A 19,935-nucleotide genomic window follows, 5' to 3' on the forward strand; every position below is an offset into this window, starting at 1 on the left:
CACGAGTAAAACAATTTTTTTTTAAACTTCTAGTCTTATAATTTCTTATTATATTTGTTATTTGTAAAATCTATTATTAATGTCGGTTTTTGTGAGTTAGAAAATATTTATTTATGACTATTAAAACAATCAAACAGTTTTATAAACAGATATGCCAAAACTGTACCCACAAAAAAGCTTACAAGAATATAGCAGTTTTTTTTTTTCACATAAAAACTTATATTTGCAGTATAGTTTTATCTTACATTAACTTAGATTAATTTTTTATATACAAAAACTATTTTATTTACATATAGGCTCTTGTTGTGTTGTTTTTTTCTTGGGTAAATGAAATACTTGATAATTATTTTTTTCGTTTACTTTATTTTAAACAATGGTTTACAAGCCAAAAGAGTGTTTAATTTTGATATCTTCCATTCCAGTAACAAAATATTTTCTTAATTTACTTCTACAACTTTACTTTGATTTTATTTAGAGCAACTTTTTAGTATAATTTAATAAATAAAACACTTTGTATCAAAATTAGTTATATTGTTTATTGAGCGATAAAAGTAAAGCTAAAAATACTCGGTCCTAGAAGTTGGTGTGTTGGAAGAACCTTTTGGTTAAAGAGTCGCAACTTTTTTGGTTACCTTTTACTTGGGTACCAGGAAAGTTTACATGTTTTTCACAAATTTTAAGTAAATTTAGTAAGGAAGTTATAACTTTATCAGCTGATTTTTAATCAGCTTAAAAATTCACTTTATAAATGAAAAGCTTGACTGTTAACCGTTTGTTAGAATTATGTAACTTTAACGAAGCCTGGTTTTGTGATATTAAATAAATACGCCACTAAAAACAACAAAATAAACTCAAAAAATAATACTAAGTACTGTTTTATTTAACAATGCTTACGTTCGTAAATTTTTTCAATAGTTGTCTAAATTATAAGTTTAAAAGTAAAGATATAGTATACCAATTACAATTTTTTTTCTCAAAAATAATAAAAAACACAAAATAGTAAAAGGCTATGAATTCTGAAAAATTGTAATTTAAAAAACATTTATTGCTTTTGTTATTTAGTATAGAAAAAGTTATACAAGGAAATGCTTAACTGCAAGAATAAATCAAACGTACTATAGTATGGAGTAAGAGAATGTAAAATCAAATGTTGAATTTTGATTAAAGAATGATTAACCAGAAAGCACTTATAAGAAATTTGTAAATAATTTTTTAAAGGTGGTTTTTACCAAAACTATAGTAGTTCATTACTTAGAAATTCAAACACACACAAGGTCGCAAAACTTTCATTAAATTTTATATGAAGCCATAAAAGCTTGGACAGCTTTAAAGGATAACCGAAAAGTAAGTTTGGTCAAAATGAAAAAAAAAATTAATAAGTGAGACTAAAATTTTAAAAGAAATATAATTTATTATCAACAGAGAAAATCGACAAAACTATAGTTTTATCAAAAACAAAAACTTATGTAACAAAACAGCTGTAGGCTTTCATTCTAAACAACCAATGAAAGAATTTTTAAAATATTTAATTTTTTAACAACATGTCACTAGAAAATTACTTGCTATTTTGTAAAATATAATAGCTTAAAACTATTTATGAAGCTAGCGACGGAACAGGAACACTCTCACACACCAAAAAGAGCTCAAAAGACGCTCACTAGCAAATCAGCAGTAGAATTAAGATTATGACATATCACAATCTCTTTACGTCACTTTACGTATTTCTGGGCAAACCGATTTTTGATGATGATTTAAAAGTATTCATTGAACTTGCTCGCTGACGTAGAAGGCTCCTGAATCAGCGGTCGGATCGTTTCGTAGTCATGGCTTCTGCGAAAAGTTTTGTAATTTTTATTCAGTTTTATTCAGTACAGTACACTTACTATTATATATTTTTTAACATAAACAGCTGATATCGTATTTATTAAACTTCATCAGCAAGTTTCTATTCACTGAAGAAAAAACGAATTACAAAATAAAAACTAGGAAAGCTAAGAAAAAATATTGTTACAAAATAATATAAATTCTCATTTTGCAAAACAAATATTAAATAAAGTTATTCTTATGAAAATGATTATACTTCTTTTTTTTTGTTTAATGACTCTGACGTATACAATTTTCTATTTGTTTACAAGTAAAAAACATTAAACCTTACAATTATACTTATCTTTTAGTTTGTTTTGTAAAAACTCATTCATTAAAAAACCTTCTAGGATAGGGCTTCTGCAGATCCAAGTTCGGAGGCCTGACTTCTGTGGAAGATGAAATATTTTTCTGTTCCACCGAAGATATCAGCTCGTTCCTGTTTTTGGACCAATCTACCTTTTCAAAGATAAAGGCCAGACTCTCCTGGCAGTTTGGCAGGTTGATCTGTGATGAAAATTTAAAATAAGTTATTTGGTTGTTAATTTCATCAATTTTATTTTAGCAAGTTAAACCATATTATTCATGTACTAAGTTTGAAAAAAACTTTTTAGTATATTTTGATTTAAAGACTGCCTGTCTGAGTATTAATTTTAGCTTCTGTTTAATTTGAAAGTTTATACTGTGCCATTTTGCTCAGATTATAGAAGTTTTTAAATAACATACTTAATTTCTAGCAAATTAACAATTAGTTGATCTGTTCTAACTTGAGATCGAGTACTTACTTGAGTGTTAGGTTTTCATAAGCAACTTTTTGGTTTAGTATTATATGTTTACTTGATTTAAAAACACATTAAAAATTCTCTAATAATTTTTCTAATGACTCCCTAGACAATCAAATAAGGACTTAAAAATATTTTATCATTAGATAGCACACTAAAAGGAATGTATCTAATTATGTCGTACAAGTTTACAGTTTGTTATTTTTACTGCTAGTAAAAACTAACAGTAGGGTTGAGCAGTTGCTTGGGGTAATACGGCAGAGTTGGAGCGAATACTGTGCTCAGATTTTCCATGTTCATTTTATTCGTGTGCTGATGTTTCGACACTCTGATAATTATAAAATAGTTTAAGTTTGAATATACCGGTTTGTTTTGTTAAGCTAAAATGATTTAGAATGTTAGAAAGTTTATTGTTAGATTAGCATCCTTTAAAGCAAATAATCTCTGAGCATTAAACTCATTTGATACTTGTATGTCAATAATTTTAAATGTTTGTAATAAACCGTATTATACAATACAGATTAATACTTCTGTTTTTAAAGTATCACTATTAGTAGTCTTTGTAATAATTTTGCTTTTGATATTTATATTAACTTATAATGACACAAGCAACCTAAACTCATATCAACAAAATCAAACCTAACAAGATGAAGGCTGAGAATTCTGAAAGTGCGGAAGTTTATTCGAGGAAGAGCAAATAGCAACCTCGTGTAAACATCAATTTTTAAAGTTCAAAAGTGCTCATACAAAACAATCACATCATTTTTTACGTCACAACTATTTTATCAGTGTTTCACCCACTCCCTCCAAAACATTAAATATTAAATCAACTATGTCTCTTATAAAAATATAACTTAAACTAATTAACTTTTAAATATCTACTGTTTTAAAATATAGCTCTTATTTAAAAAATTTATTGTATCAAAGTTCAAAAGTGCTCATACAAAACAATCACATCATTTTTTACATCATTTTTGCTTCACTACCCTCTGTTTAATATTTATAAATTAGTTCTAGTGCATTGATTACAAAAAGTACAAATCAGTGCCAAATATGACTTGTTGTAATGCACCGCTGCCTTTTGTTAAACACATATATTGTATTACAAATAGTACAAACCAGTACTTCGTTTGTTTACTATAGTATTAACCAATTACATGAATTATGAAACCTTAAGTATTACAATATGAGTATTATAATAATAAATAGTTGTAATACTAAAACAACATACCAGTCTTTTTATAGCTCCATCAGATCTAATACTTCTTTATGTTGACCTGTGTGTTTAAAACCTATTTTATTTATGTATCAATCAAGTTTTATGTTTTATTATTACTAAAATTTGTTTAAAATTACTATAGTTTTTATATCATGTTATAAATTTGATTGAAACAACTTATATAAAAACAGTATATTGTTTTGTTTACGGTAGTTAAAATTATGCAGTTAACCTTATTAACTTGTTTGAGAAGTCAGTTGTTTTTTTTTATATAAAAAATAGATTTCTCAAATCCTTTTTTTTAGTTAATTTTTAACTCACCATTAACCCTGTATATACCCTTTTGTGATATGTCAAGTTCCTCAATTTTGTCAATGAAAATCTTAACAATGAGGGGAATACCCATTTCAACATTCCTCTCCGCGAACTCGATGTCGACCCCAAACGTGACGTAGCTATTCTCCACTCTCCTCCTGCCACGCTCAAACGACAAGCTGACGTCACATTGCAGGTTGGACGCGCTGAAGTGGAACGTGGCGCGGCGCCAAGTGTTGAAATCACCGAAAAGTTCCTGTGAGATGAGAAAAAAATAAATAGAAAATTAAGTCAAGTTTAGTATGATTAAGAAATTTCAGCAAAAGTTTAATATGGCTAAAAAGCTCCTGTGCTACACCAAGTGTTGAAATCACCAAAAGGTTTCTGTTAGTGAAAAAAATCTAAACTTGGTCACAGTAAAAATGGAATAAGCTTTTATCTATGTTTGTGCGGTTCCTTTTTAATTTAGCCGTAGACCTATAATTTCTACATGATAAATCTGAACCCTAAGATCAAAAAAAAAAATTTTTTAACTCTGCAATGGCTTAATTATCTGAACTATTGCTAACTTAAAACTAAGCTTAAAACTTAAACATACTATGTTACTCTGATTACAATTTTTATTTATATTAGCTATAAATTTAATTTAAATCTTTGTTTTGTTTCTTGTTTTTTACATAGCTGTCTAGTTAGAAAAACATAAACCAAAAACTTTTGTTCATATAGACGTGTCCCCTTTTCAAGTAAGCTACTAGTCTAAATAACAAATGTTTAAACATTTACAAATGTTTATTTAAACATTAATACAAAAAAACAAACGTTTGTCAAGTTGATCTGCTTCCTTGCAATCAAGACCTCTTCCCCCTGCTCACTCATGTGGAACATAAGCAGGTTCAGCTTGCTGCACCCCTCCACCATCAGTGACGTCACTCTATCCTGCCACGTCACCACGTCGTTTCGTGACGTCATCATCGTCGGTTGGGTTGCCGCGATCTGTTGGAGCTCGCCGAACGACTTTCAACTTTCACGAATGGAGCTGTTGGAAGGAGACGTTTTATTCACGTGTTAAGCAATTTACGTGTTTAGCATTGAGATACGAAAAATTTCCACAAAATTTGCTGTCATAGTTTTAATGCTTTAGAGTGTCTGACTGTGGTATTATAGTGGTATTATTTTAAAGAGTTGTATATGTTTCTACAAAAAATGCAAACATCCTTCGATTATGTTGATTAAAGTTTCTACACTTTTTAACTGGTAGTTTTAATAATAGTAAACAAACAAATACTTACCACAAGCAGCATCGAATCCAGATGCAGAACGAACAGTTACATCAAGTTCTCCCGTGAGAATCTCCGGGTTCTCACATTCAGACAGCATATTTGCAGCAAGTGACTGTAATAAATATACATTTAGTTTAACGTTTGCCTGAATTGAACCTATAAAATTAGTTGAAGGTTGTTAACACACTTACACCGGCAAACTATAATTCTTTTAATAAATACGAAAATCTAACAAAATAGCACAAACAACTCTTTTGTTATGTAAAAGATATTAAGTTTAATATTCAAAGTTTAAAAAAAAAAGTCTTTTTTTTGAATAGATTTATTTCAATTTAAATCAACTCATGATGACTTCAATCTATTTGTACAGTTGCTTCAATCAGCATGAAAAAACTAAAAAGTACTTGAATTTTAAAACAGATGTGAATAATGTACTTGAAAAGATATGGTCTACATCAAAACGGAGAATTTATTAATGATTTAGATAATGTATTTTACTGATAAGAATTCCACACAAATTTTGTTTAATATAGTCAATTTAGCTTTATTTTTTCAGTAGAATAAACTCATGTAATATGTTTGTTACTAATACTTTCAATTTGTTGACTACTTTGTTTTTTTAGATTTTATTTTATTTATTGAGTTACTTTGTTATTTAAAATACTTAGATAGCTAACAGAGATATTTAAGTAGCAGTAATTTTTTAAAGGCATTCAAAGTTTTAGTTCAAACGTGTATTGTTGCTTACTAACACAAGAGCTCATTTAATTTTTTTCAGACTTTTTCCAACAACTATTAAAGTATCATTAAAAAAGCCCGGACTAAGAAACTTAACAAACTTATCATATATTAATCGTGATACGCATATGTCTATTAAACTTGTATAAATGAAATATTTTTTACGTTTTTTGTTTATATTAATTCAAAATACACACCTCGACCATGGGGCCGTGTTTTACGTTCTTCCTATTTGCATTCCTCCTCTTAGCAGCCAGTGATGAAGGTACCTTCATTCCTTTGTAATTGGACATTTCAAAGTCCTTAACATTAAGGACCTCATTGAAAGAATTGAGGCACTGTTGAGATAATTACAATAAGGATTTTTTATAAACTTCCAAGGCTTTTTTTAAGCTTTAAATTAAACAATAGTGGTATACAGCTTATAGTAATATTTAATTCCTCTCAAACTAGTTTAATTATGTTTAGCTTAAAGTTAATATTTATGAAAACTAACGTCATTGATTAACAGTGCCATAATTAAAAATCATGCTTTTTAAGTAAATAAGTTATTTTAAGATAAATATAATAAAAACATTATACCTTATGATTAAAGCTGGTTGAGAAGTTAAAACAAGTTTATTCTTTAGTTGATGGCTAGTTTTTTATTTATGTAGGTTTGAAACTGTAACACTTATACATTTACTAAAAAACTACATTAAAAACAAACCTTTCTAACTAGATATTATTGAGATGAATCTACAAAATACATTAATAGGAGTATAAGTAGAAAATATTTTGACCATAGCATAACTATTTATTTCTACGTTGTATAATCGTTTTTGTCAAGTTAAATTACTTATAACAAACTAAAGCACTGGTTTTCACTCAAGTGTGTTTAAGTGCGTTGAAAATGCTTTACTAAATGGATTATACAATTGATAAAAATCAATATATAAATCAACAAAGGGTATTTCAAATGAGCTATATACATTTATGTCTACTGTTTGTAAATAGTTCAACAATACATTTTTTCAGAACTTACTTTCTTAGTCATATAAACATAAATAGTTTAAGTTTATTAAAAATAAATATTTTTAAGGCAAGTTACTGTTATATTTATTCAGTCATCATATTTTATAGTTTATTAGAATATTTTTGTTAATAAAGAACTCATTTTATTTAACAAAAATTTTGTTTGTACTTATTTATATCAAAGCAATAAAGTTTTAAATGTTAAAATTAATCTTAAAGGTATTTACTTTTGATTACAACTAAAACACATTTGTTTTTCTAAGGTGGAGATACTTGCTTAGTACTTTAGCTGATACTATTTTTATCTTTTGTGGTAAAGTTTTATATCTCATACAACAAGTAAAAAAGGTTGACTTCAAACAAACATAAAGAATTGATCGTAAAATTCAAACAAATATGTTTTTTTTTTATACTGGTCTTTTTAAAGTTTTCACACAATTTTAATTTTACTTATCACTTTTATAAGTTAACAATAAGATGTTTAATTTCTATAAATTAATAAAGTGTTGGTTAAGACTTCATAGCTTGATAGTTAGTATTCAGTTTGTCTTTTTAGTAGTCTTTTTAATAAAAATAAAATAGTCTTTTTTAACAAAATTGATTCAAACACTCACGAATTTGAGATAGATGGCGCCGATCTCCATGGAGCCCGTGGTCTTGTGTTCCCGCCAGATCCTCTCCATCCCCTGCTGGAACTCGCGCTGGGCCTCCATCAGCTCGACCACCTTGTAAAAGAGGATGTTGAACTCCGCCTCCGAGATCACCGGTCGCGACGTCTGCATGGATTGCTTGAGGGAGCGGATGAACTGTTGAAGATTATAAACTTCATAAAAAATTCATAAACTTGGTAAAGCTATTTTTCTCTTTAAGTTTGTTGACTTTTGTGCGATTAATTTTTTAGATACTTACTTGTAAATAGCACAAAAGCTATGACAAACAACTTTTTCTAGCTTTATTTTTTTTATAGCTGAGTATAACTTATGATGTTTATGTACACTTTGAGTAAACTATTAAGTAATAAGTACACTTTAATGTTTTCACTAAACTTTTTTAGTAAGGTTTATAACATTTTATTGTTCAACTTATTTTGTCTAGCAGACCTCTTTAATCAACAAACACTACAAATGTTTTGAAAAGATACAACAACTAACAATGTTGACGCGCTCCGTTGATTCAAGTACTTGAGATCGTTCTTTGCCACGGCGAAGATCATGATGAACCTCTTCTTGAGATCGTCAGCTTCTTTTTCATTCCTAAACAATATATGTTAAGTAAGTTAAAAATGATGAAAAAACTAAACCAAAACCAACCGAACTGAAATCACATTCGTCTTCTGGACTATTGAAGGTCATCTCACGCAGGAACTACGCAAGTAATTAGGTTAAAAATAAACTAATTTATGATATTTATGCCTCATAAATCTATAAGTTAAAATATAATACAAAAAAAGCATACGAAAACCAACCGAACAGATGAAAATCTTTATTTTTTTAAACATAAAAAAGTTGTACCAAAACATACTATAATATACAATCAAACAATCACAAAAAAATTCAAAGTATAACCAAAATATCTAGGGTGAACATGTAGCAATGAAAAACGAATGCCAAATGTAGAATTGGGTAAAAACAGTTTGGTATGTGATAAGTAAGATACAAGAATGGTGTTTAAACTTACTAAATAAACAATGATAAAAATAAATAAATATAAGAAACCAACCGAGCTGAGGTCTCCCCTGTCCTGAGGGCTCAGGAAAGTCATGGTGCTGTTGAGATCGAACATCAACCTCTCCTTCTTCTCCTCTGACGTCATTTCGTTCCTCGCTATGACGTCATTGGAATCGTTGGAGCGCGTCGTCGCGTCAGAAACAAACCTGTGGCGTCATAATTAGTTTGATGATAGAAACAAACATAAAAGATTTAGGTTTGATGCTTATAATTTACTTCACAGTAATAAAACATTTATATAAATATCAAATATTCAAGGTTATTTGTTTTGTTTAATTATATAACAAAACTAGGAATGAAAAAAGCTACTCAAATTGGTATATAAATATAAAAACGTTTTGTTGTAAGAAATTTTGCTAAAAAGTATTAAAAAATATAAACTCAAGAAGCTTTATTTACGAATAAACTAGTTTCTTTTTCATTTTCCTTATTTACTCACATAAACAGTAAGATCTATTTTCCTATTAAAACCATTTTTTATTTAAGCAACTGCAATAGTGAATTTAACAAAAAAATACCAAGATACTTGTTTATTTTACAAAAAAACTATACTTTGTTTATACATATGTACTAACTATTTTAAAGTTTTACTTAACAAAACCATTAATATTAAACTCTATGATGGTTTAGTTTCAATGTTTAAACATATATGTGTAACTAGTTTTTTTTAACTTGACTACTTGGATTGAATTTGAAAACTTATGACTTTATGTCACAAGTAACTGTGGTAATACATTTGTATTTTTGATAAGTAATAAAAATTTATTTCAACCTCTTAATTTGAGGAGAATTCCTCTAGGAAGATGCATTACTGCCACTTCTCAATGAAGTTCTTCCAAGCAAATCTGTAAATAAAACAATATATATATAAAAAAAACTGCAATTTTAGTAAAACATTCATAAAATTAAAACTAGTGAAAATTGTTAGGCAAATCAACTATTAAAAAACAGTAGTTTGTGAAAACTTAATAAAAAATAAATAAAATTTATATCTTTGAAGCAAAAGTTTTTGCAAAAATTAAACAAATTTTTTGTAACTGTACTTAAAAGTGAAAATATTACATCCAAAAACTAGTAAAATATAGATGAACATGAGTATGGGAAATACTTTCAATTTTTATTGATGTGAGTAAATTGACACCTTTTTTTATTTAGATAATTTTCAACTTATTTATATAAAACACTGATGGCCTGGCCCATACTAACATAATCACATGCTCTAATGATCACATAAACAAAATTTCTTTCTTTCTAATATGCCTTTTTTAAAATTTATTTCTTAAGTTAAACGTTTTACTCTTATTAAATAAAATGTTCATAGTTTTTGGGAATAGTAAGTAAAAATCAAGTGTTGTTATTAAATGTTTTTGTACAAAAATTTTACTGTATACTTAATAATTAAAAACTTTTATCCAGTCTCTTACCTTTAACCCACCTTAGATAAAAAATTGAAAAAATACTTAACTTTATTAAAACTATTTCTCAAACATTATGGATGCAAAAAAATTTTTTTTTAATTATAATTATGTTGCTACTTAAGCCATCTCTTACACTGAATATGTTACTAATTTTTACTTATTTAGTGTTATGAACTATTTTTCTTAACAACTTAAATATTCATAAAGCTGATGTGATCCAAAAGTTTGTGCATTTTAAAGAGTAAAACAAGAGCAAGCTTTGGTAAAGATCCTACATACTGTTCACAAACTATTAGTGTCAGAATTTATTTATCAGTATTAGCGAAAAAATCTCTACAGGCCACAGTATTTTTGACAAAACTTGACTTTAAAACAAAAAGTCTAAGGTATAAGAATAAATAATTAATGAAGTGAATCTAAAATAAGCAGCAGTTTACTCCTAGTAAAAAAACAATGTAAAAATTTGTGTTATTCAACAGTTTAAACTTTTTTATCTGCTTTAGTTGTTTCTTGTACTAAATTTTGAAAATCTAAAATCTATTGTGACAATTTAAAAAGTTAATGACAAAAAAAAAAATTGTTTGTTTACTTTTATCATTCATTTTTAGTAGCAGCATCTGCAGATACTCATTTAGGACTTGAACTTCAAAATTAAATGCTTCTTAATATGAATATAAAAAAAACATGATATACTTAAAAACAGATATTTTATATTTAATTTCAATATACGCGAAATTTGTTTAAAAGTACTTAATGAAGGAAACAGATTACTATGTTGCTTAAAAATTTTATCATAATACAGTACATAAATTTACAATATATCATACATTGATAAAAAGTTTGTATGTATTAACATAACTTAATTATAAAAGCAATAGAAGTTTTTTTTTGGGATTTATAAATTAATTATTTTACATTTTAAATAACTTCTTACAATACAACTTTAAAAAAGATTTGAAAATTACGTATTTAACTATTTCAGCTTTACATTTAAAACTTGGATGTATCTTGTTAGCTACATATTGCTTATTTCAATATTAAAAATTGTCAAAAAACAAAATTACTTATATTTAAAATAAATTCAATTATTATATGTAAATAAGATAGGTAGCCTTTATTTTATTTTACTTTAAGGCAATCTGGAATAAAAAATTATGATATTTGAAAAAAAAAATTTAATGACCATTTTTTTAAAGATTTATCAATAAAATACACAAAAAACTATTAAGTTTTGTAATATGGTTAATCATGTCCTTTTAAATCTTGTTAAAACTTTTGGCTTAAAAAGTTTTTTTTGTATATGTGTTGAGCACTGGGTTTTGATCTTGCAACATTCACCTGAAAAGCTAAATTTTACTTTCACTGTATTAGTGTGTTTACATTTAGTAGCTTTTTCAATGTATAATGTTCAAAAACTAATTAGCAGTATATTCATATTCACTATATTCATTATATTCAGTGTAATTCACATAGCACTGTATTGAATGCAGCTCTAAAAAATAAGCTTTTCAACAACTTTTTGTGTATAAAATTTGTATATGTTTAAAATGCAGCAGACACAGTTTTAGCTTGCAGCGCCAGCCATTGAACTGAATATTTGAAGATTGAATTTAAAATTTGAAAAACTAACAAATTTATCATTAAGTTCAATGAAAAAAAGCAGAAAAACTGAAGTAAAAGGAAATTTTCTTTACTCTTCAAAAAATACAAATAATAAGTAAACTTAATTTTGGCATATACCTCTCTTATAACATATTTTATAAATTTAAACAACTTTGAAAAAATTATAAAGAGGTAAAGTATACACAGAAACTTGTTACATAAAATACTAAATAACTGCTTAGTTATAAAGAACTCATTAATTTACTTAAACAAAAAATACTTTGATTCTAAAATTATGCTAGATAAACTTTTGTGTATATATCAAAGTTTCACCATGGAAGTGTCCTTGCTACAGATCAAAGCTTACAAAATCTGCTTGTTCAAGTAGGTTACTTGTTCAATATGTTAATAGAAAATTTTTGCAGTTTTATAAAGGATATTTTACTAATTTATACCAGATGAAGGCATTGGAAATAAAATTAAATATTTTTATAATTTTCTAGGAAAATTTTGGAATTTTTTTCTGACTTTAAAGGACTTTTAATTAATTTTTACCATTTGAAGGCTTTGGAAAACAAGGAATTTTGTAAACTTAAACTTACAAAATCTGACTTTTTTTTAATTGTATCAAATTTCCTGACTTTTTTTCAAAACCCCCCATTTTTTCCTGATTTTACCTGACTTTTGCCATTTTTTTAAATTTTTCCTGACTTTTCCTGACCAAGTGGCAACCCTGTATTAACTGCTACAGATATCATATATTTAACATTTTAATTTCAGTGTTATATCACCTATTTTTAAACTTTTTTATTACTCATACTACATTAACACTCACCTTATAATAAGTAGCCTCTCACTGATAAATTTACTAACCTGTTTGCAAATAATTGTTTTGCCTTTAAAATTGAAGCTTTATTAAAAAATAATATTACATTTTGATAAAATCTAAAAATGAAAAAATAAACTTAAAAACTATGTACTTAGAAATCAGACATTTTGCCTTCAAAATCCAAATGATTGTTTACAAATAAAATCACAGTTATAAAAATATACCTTAAAAGTTACTGGAAATTAGACAAAAACTGACAATTTTCAACTTTTTCCAAAAAATAAAAATAATAGATCAGGCTAAATCTTTTTTTTTTGTAATTACCAAGGATGATGTCACATCAATATCAAGCTGAAATTATATTAAATTCATTGTCTTTTTTAACCATACTCTAGGCTAAAAATTAATATTTCACAAATACATAAATAATATTAAACTTATATATTATAATCTAATAAAACTTAAATATTTAACCTAGTTAATTTTACAATATAAAGCGATTATATCAATACAATAATTTTTATTGATTACAATATTTAAAAAAAAAACAAGTTTAGTTTGTAATAGATAAATTTAATTTTTACTATGTACTTATAGAACTTGTTTAAGGTAAAGTATCTTTTTATATTAGACATAATAGGCTTAAAACATTGATTCAGCTCAAAATTATTACTAAAAAAGACATAAAATACCAATTTAATTTCAGCTTGATTTGGTGCAACACCATCCTTGGTAATTACAAAAAAAAACTGATTTAGCCTGATCTATCTTGATGCACACAAAGTCTCCTTTTAACAGTTTTAGCAAATATTAATAACTCAAAAAAATAACTTATAACATTTCTATGTTTGATAGAAAGTGTGGTCTGGTCTAGGTCCTAATGTTGGCAAACTCTCTCTGTAGATAGAGTGCCACCCAGCTAGCATAACATTATTTCCCCAATGCTATGATTCCATATTTTGTTTAAACTGATTTAATTTTTAAAAAACCATATACAAAATAGTTATTTGTTATGTCTAACTATTTTACAACAATTAACAGTATTAGTTTATAGGAGACAAAAAACATTTTCAAAATACATGAATCTTGGACCTAGTATGCAAAGAACCTTTTGGTTATGGAGTTGTATACCACAAGTACCTAAAGTGTCTTGTCCAGGAAGATACGCTTAATAATTCCTAATATTTTTATTATTAAAATATGTCTTAACATTTAAGATCATAGGGGGGTCCAACATTTTTTATTAATCAAATAACATTGGATTTTATATGAAAGCTTGAAGTACAAACTACAACCCAGTTTTTATAGAATTAAAAAATCTTATTTAACTTTTGAGGTATTGTAATTTTTAGTAGGTTACTTGTTCAATATGTTAATAGAAAATTTTTGCAGTTTTATAAAGGATATTTTACTAATTTATACCAGATGAAGGCATTGGAAATAAAATTAAATATTTTTATAATTTTCTAGGAAAATTTTGGAATTTTTTTCTGACTTTAAAGGACTTTTAATTAATTTTTACCATTTGAAGGCTTTGGAAAACAAGGAATTTTGTAAATTTAAACTTACAAAATCTGACTTTTTTTTAATTGTATCAAATTTCCTGACTTTTTTTCAAAACCCCCCATTTTTTCCTGATTTTACCTGACTTTTGCCATTTTTTTAAATTTTTCCTGACTTTTCCTGACCAAGTGGCAACCCTGTATTAACTGCTACAGATATCATATATTTAACATTTTAATTTCAGTGTTATATCACCTATTTTTAAACTTTTTTATTACTCATACTACATTAACACTCACCTTATAATAAGTAGCCTCTCACTGATAAATTTACTAACCTGTTTGCAAATAATTGTTTTGCCTTTAAAATTGAAGCTTTATTAAAAAATAATATTACATTTTGATAAAATCTAAAAATGAAAAAATAAACTTAAAAACTATGTACTTAGAAATCAGACATTTTGCCTTCAAAATCCAAATGATTGTTTACAAATAAAATCACAGTTATAAAAATATACCTTAAAAGTTACTGGAAATTAGACAAAAACTGACAATTTTCAACTTTTTCCAAAAAATAAAAATAATAGATCAGGCTAAATCTTTTTTTTTTGTAATTACCAAGGATGATGTCACATCAATATCAAGCTGAAATTATATTAAATTCATTGTCTTTTTTAACCATACTCTAGGCTAAAAATTAATATTTCACAAATACATAAATAATATTAAACTTATATATTATAATCTAATAAAACTTAAATATTTAACCTAGTTAATTTTACAATATAAAGCGATTATATCAATACAATAATTTTTATTGATTACAATATTTAAAAAAAAAACAAGTTTAGTTTGTAATAGATAAATTTAATTTTTACTATGTACTTATAGAACTTGTTTAAGGTAAAGTATCTTTTTATATTAGACATAATAGGCTTAAAACATTGATTCAGCTCAAAATTATTACTAAAAAAGACATAAAATACCAATTTAATTTCAGCTTGATTTGGTGCAACACCATCCTTGGTAATTACAAAAAAAAACTGATTTAGCCTGATCTATCTTGATGCACACAAAGTCTCCTTTTAACAGTTTTAGCAAATATTAATAACTCAAAAAAATAACTTATAACATTTCTATGTTTGATAGAAAGTGTGGTCTGGTCTAGGTCCTAATGTTGGCAAACTCTCTCTGTAGATAGAGTGCCACCCAGCTAGCATAACATTATTTCCCCAATGCTATGATTCCATATTTTGTTTAAACTGATTTAATTTTTAAAAAACCATATACAAAATAGTTATTTGTTATGTCTAACTATTTTACAACAATTAACAGTATTAGTTTATAGGAGACAAAAAACATTTTCAAAATACATGAATCTTGGACCTAGTATGCAAAGAACCTTTTGGTTATGGAGTTGTATACCACAAGTACCTAAAGTGTCTTGTCCAGGAAGATACGCTTAATAATTCCTAATATTTTTATTATTAAAATATGTCTTAACATTTAAGATCATAGGGGGGTCCAACATTTTTTATTAATCAAATAACATTGGATTTTATATGAAAGCTTGAAGTACAAACTACAACCCAGTTTTTATAGAATTAAAAAATCTTATTTAACTTTTGAGGTATTGTAATTTTTAGGGTCAATTTTGTCAGAAATTTAAAAAATCTATCTAGTCCTTCATTTTTTGAGCTAGAGACCTTAAACTTTCAGGAAACGTTCCTTTTTTAGTTTAAAAAACTTAGAATGTTAGAATTTTAAAATACTAAAAAATAAAAATTTTAGATTAAAAAAAACAAAAATAGTAGGTGGTATTTTATAGATATTTTTTTTTTCAAATTAAAATATTTCCTGCATTCAATCTTTAAATCACTTTCTGTGATAATTGAAGAAGATTGCTTAAATAATGAAGGAGGAATTTATTTTTTAGTGAAATAGTCTTTTTTTGCATTTTTAGTTTGTGCCTGCCATTAGGAACCTATTGAGGTCACTGGCCTTGATCACTTATATTTAAAAAATTACTTAGAACTTTTTCAAGCAGTTAAAAATGTTTGATAGCTTAGATAAAACTCTATGAAATAAGATCAACTTGTAAAAATCAAGGTGGACTCCCCCCCATATGCCCTTAATACCATATTTATACAAATTTAGATGCAAATATAATCTTATTGTTTACATTCAAAACTACATCAAAGCTACCATTAGGACCTCTACTTTATTTATGAAACATAATCAGTTTTGTTGTCAACTTTCTTTGAGAAATATTTACACTTTCAGGTTTAAAGAAAAAATATTCAACTTCAAATATAAAATATAGTAACAATTGTTGACTTTCTTAATATTAATATAAATCATACTTTTATAATCCACCTTTTTTGATACACATATGTTTAAGTAAATTTTTTTTGTTCTTTTGAGAAATATTAATTTTATATTAGTATAATGTAGCATTTGTTTATATTGACAATATTAGCCTTTAATGGCTTAATTTTTAAAGGGGTTTGTATATCAAGAACAAATTACTAAAATCAACTATGGTGGATAAAAGATTTTTAAAATACTTTTTTATAAGTTTTAAGTTTCTTTTTATTAATAAGTATCAAATTCCATGTTTTTAAGACTTCTAGGTAAAATGGCAAACTATCGTGGATATTAAACGAATATAAAATACTTAAATATAGATAGCTTGGAAAATTAAAAATATTCACCTAATAAATATTTAAAAATATAGATAACTGTGACCCTAAAATTTTAAATAATAATCCTTGGTGGTCTAAATATGTGACAACCATAATTTAATTTTTGCTACCTTATTAAAAATGTTTGACTAATATAACTTTGTTCACTTTTATTAAAATATTTTCATGGAACAAATTAACCTGCAGTTTATGTTTTAATATATTTATATGGTGGCCATTCACCTGGAGTCCTGGAATAAGAGAAAAAAATTAAAAAAATAGACAAAAAGATTCTGGAAAAACTAGTACTATTAGGAATATAATTTTATATAAGAACTATTAAAGTAAAACTAGTAATATAAACCCAAAAGATCTATTTTTAATACTTTAATATCTATTTTCAGTAAGTGATTTTTTTTATTAACTTGAAGTTTAAATCAAAAATTAACAAAATAACAGTTTAAAACCTTTTAAAAAATTCTAATAAACAGACTTTTAGTAACAGGTCACTTTAATATTTTAATAATTTTGTATTTATAATATTTTCATAGCAATTTTGTTGTTATAGAAATACATTTTAATTTTTTTGTGAGTATGTAAAACTTAAATGTTTGTAATTTGTGAAAAACAACAAACTGAAAATGGTAAATAAATTTACTTTGTTATAATTTTCATCAAAAACATTATCATAGTTTAGAAATAAATCAAAATTATATTTACCACATGACCTGATACAACTTTACACACTATGACTCTTTTTTTTTAATTTCAGTCTAACTTGGGTTAGAAATAAAAGTAAATTATTATTTAAATTTTAATATAAAATTTTCTTAGTTTTATTTTAAATATACTGATAAACTTGATAGAATACATATAGTAAGTACATAAAGTAATATGCACTAATTTATAAAAAATATCATTAGTTACTTTGGTGTAAAAATTAATGTAAATGAAAACACTTTAATTTAATATACATAGATGTATTATAAAAACTTAAAGATATATGATGTTATTTTAAAGTTATTTATTTAAAAAATCATAAATAAAAATATTACAACTACATACCTCATTTACATTTTTGCAGTGTGTTTCTGTGTAAATGTTTTAGGTGAATGTTAGGCTGTGTTTCTGAGCATGCGCAGTTATAAAAACAACTAGGTTACCACAAACTTTTTTGCTAGTAAGTATTTTGTTTAACAAGGGTTAGTTATACCAATTTTAGAAAAAGTCTTAATTTAGCCTAATGTTATAGTTAATATCAATAAAATTAACCTAAAATAATATTCAATATAGTTTCTATTAAAGTAAAAATGTAAAACTTATAAAAAAAAATTTATAAAGATAAATATTAAACTAATTAAACGAGTATTGTAAGAAAACATTGTTTTAGCATGTTATCAAATATTTAAAAAAATATATTTGTCCTATTTTGTAAATTTTTTAACGCTATCATGAATTTTTTTCTATTTATAAAACAATTTTTGATAAATATATGTTAATATTATATGTTGAATTAATAAGTGTTTATTTAAAATACTTGAGTATAACTTTTATTTGAAACGGTTTATCGTAACTTAAAAAATATGGTTAAGCAATTTTGATTTAATTATATAACTATAAATTTAGCTCAAAGTCAACATTTTCCATAAAATTTGATAAATTTAAACCATATTATACTACTGTGTTTGAATAAAGTACATAAAAAATTTGTAACTTGTACCTTCTTAACAATTAAAACTACCTAAGTAAACTCATAATTAAAAAATTTACAACTTAAAAATTGTACATATAGCTAAAACTACAAATAATGAAAGTCTTTTTAAAATGCATAACTGCATAATTATTTTTGTTTTTATTGTAATAAAAGATAAAGTCTTAAAGCAATATAACAATACCAATTAAACTATGGTCAGTCTATAAACAATTAATAATCTAAAAGTTATATGTCCTCTTTCAGTATTAATAAAAGTTTAACTATTTCTTTTGCAAAGTCAACTAAATAAAAAATAAACATAAGCTAAGTAAGACTAAGCCATAGTTGCCATTATTATAGCATTTCGATTGTGCTTATATAAATTGAATTCTCAGTCAGACGAACAGCTATAAGTTGTAGCAAATATGTTCACAACTTATTGAGTTTATATTTAAGTAATTAATGATACCACTTAAAAACTTATATAAATTTTTCCCAGTTCTTTTAATTTTAATTTTGTTATTTAAAGTTGTTAACAAAAACTTTTGACTTTGTATATCTGTTGTGAGTCCTGAATAAAGTTTATAACTACGTTTGATTAAGTTTCTAATGGTAAAGCATTAAGATTTATCTTAAAAAATAAACAACAGCTGCTTTTTAAAGATACTTCATAGATAGATTGGTTTTACTATGAAAAAATTAAAAGTTAGAAGTCAAAAAAGGCTGTTTTCGAACAGTTCAGAGCCCGTAGATCTCATAAGATCATTTAGAGGTCAGAAGATTGGTCATACTAGGTTGAAAAAAATCTTTGTTAAAGTGTAATGTTTAGTAACAGTTTTTTAAAACTTAAAATTATTATTTTGAACTTAACATAACATATTTAATATAATAAAAAAAAGTAAAAAATAATAATAATCAAGTTTTTTTTAACTTTTTAACCTTAATAAAAGTCTTTATTCCAACAAAATTTAATTTATATGATATCATAAACGAAAAATATTTATTTTATATTCTACATATCTTATGCTACCAGTATTTTCTCTTTATTAAGAAACCATTATTTGATAAAAAGACTGTTTTTCTCATATATTAAATGGATAACAACTAAACTAAATTAATTTAAAGTAATCTTTATTTTCAATTAAAAAACTAATGTATCATTATTTCTTCTAGAAGTCTTGAAAATCAAGTTCAAAAATTTCCGTAAAGTTTAAAAGAAATTTAGATTGTACTACAAAAAATTAGTTTATCTTTAATAAATCTTTTTTT

At 25.4% G+C, this 19,935-nt stretch overlaps 1 protein-coding gene across 1 annotated transcript; it reads right to left on the bottom strand.

Annotated features, from left to right (window-relative positions):
- Positions 1 to 2,344: 2,344 nt before the first annotated feature.
- Positions 2,345 to 5,556, bottom strand: LOC145844434 (rho GTPase-activating protein 29-like). Its single transcript, XM_082951833.1, has 6 exons — positions 5,469 to 5,556; positions 4,999 to 5,215; positions 4,186 to 4,435; positions 3,877 to 3,922; positions 2,871 to 2,973; positions 2,345 to 2,370 (listed from the first exon to the last, which is right to left on the bottom strand). Exons 2-4 carry the CDS (start codon positions 5,149 to 5,151, stop codon positions 3,885 to 3,887), a joined length of 441 nt encoding a protein of 146 aa, XP_082807959.1. The 5' UTR covers positions 5,152 to 5,215; positions 5,469 to 5,556; the 3' UTR covers positions 2,345 to 2,370; positions 2,871 to 2,973; positions 3,877 to 3,884.
- Positions 5,557 to 19,935: the final 14,379 nt, after the last annotated feature.

Source organism: Thalia democratica, chromosome 9 (genome assembly GCF_965202585.1).
Source record: "Thalia democratica chromosome 9, ktThaDemo2.hap1.1, whole genome shotgun sequence".
NCBI lineage: Eukaryota > Metazoa > Chordata > Thaliacea > Salpida > Salpidae > Thalia > Thalia democratica.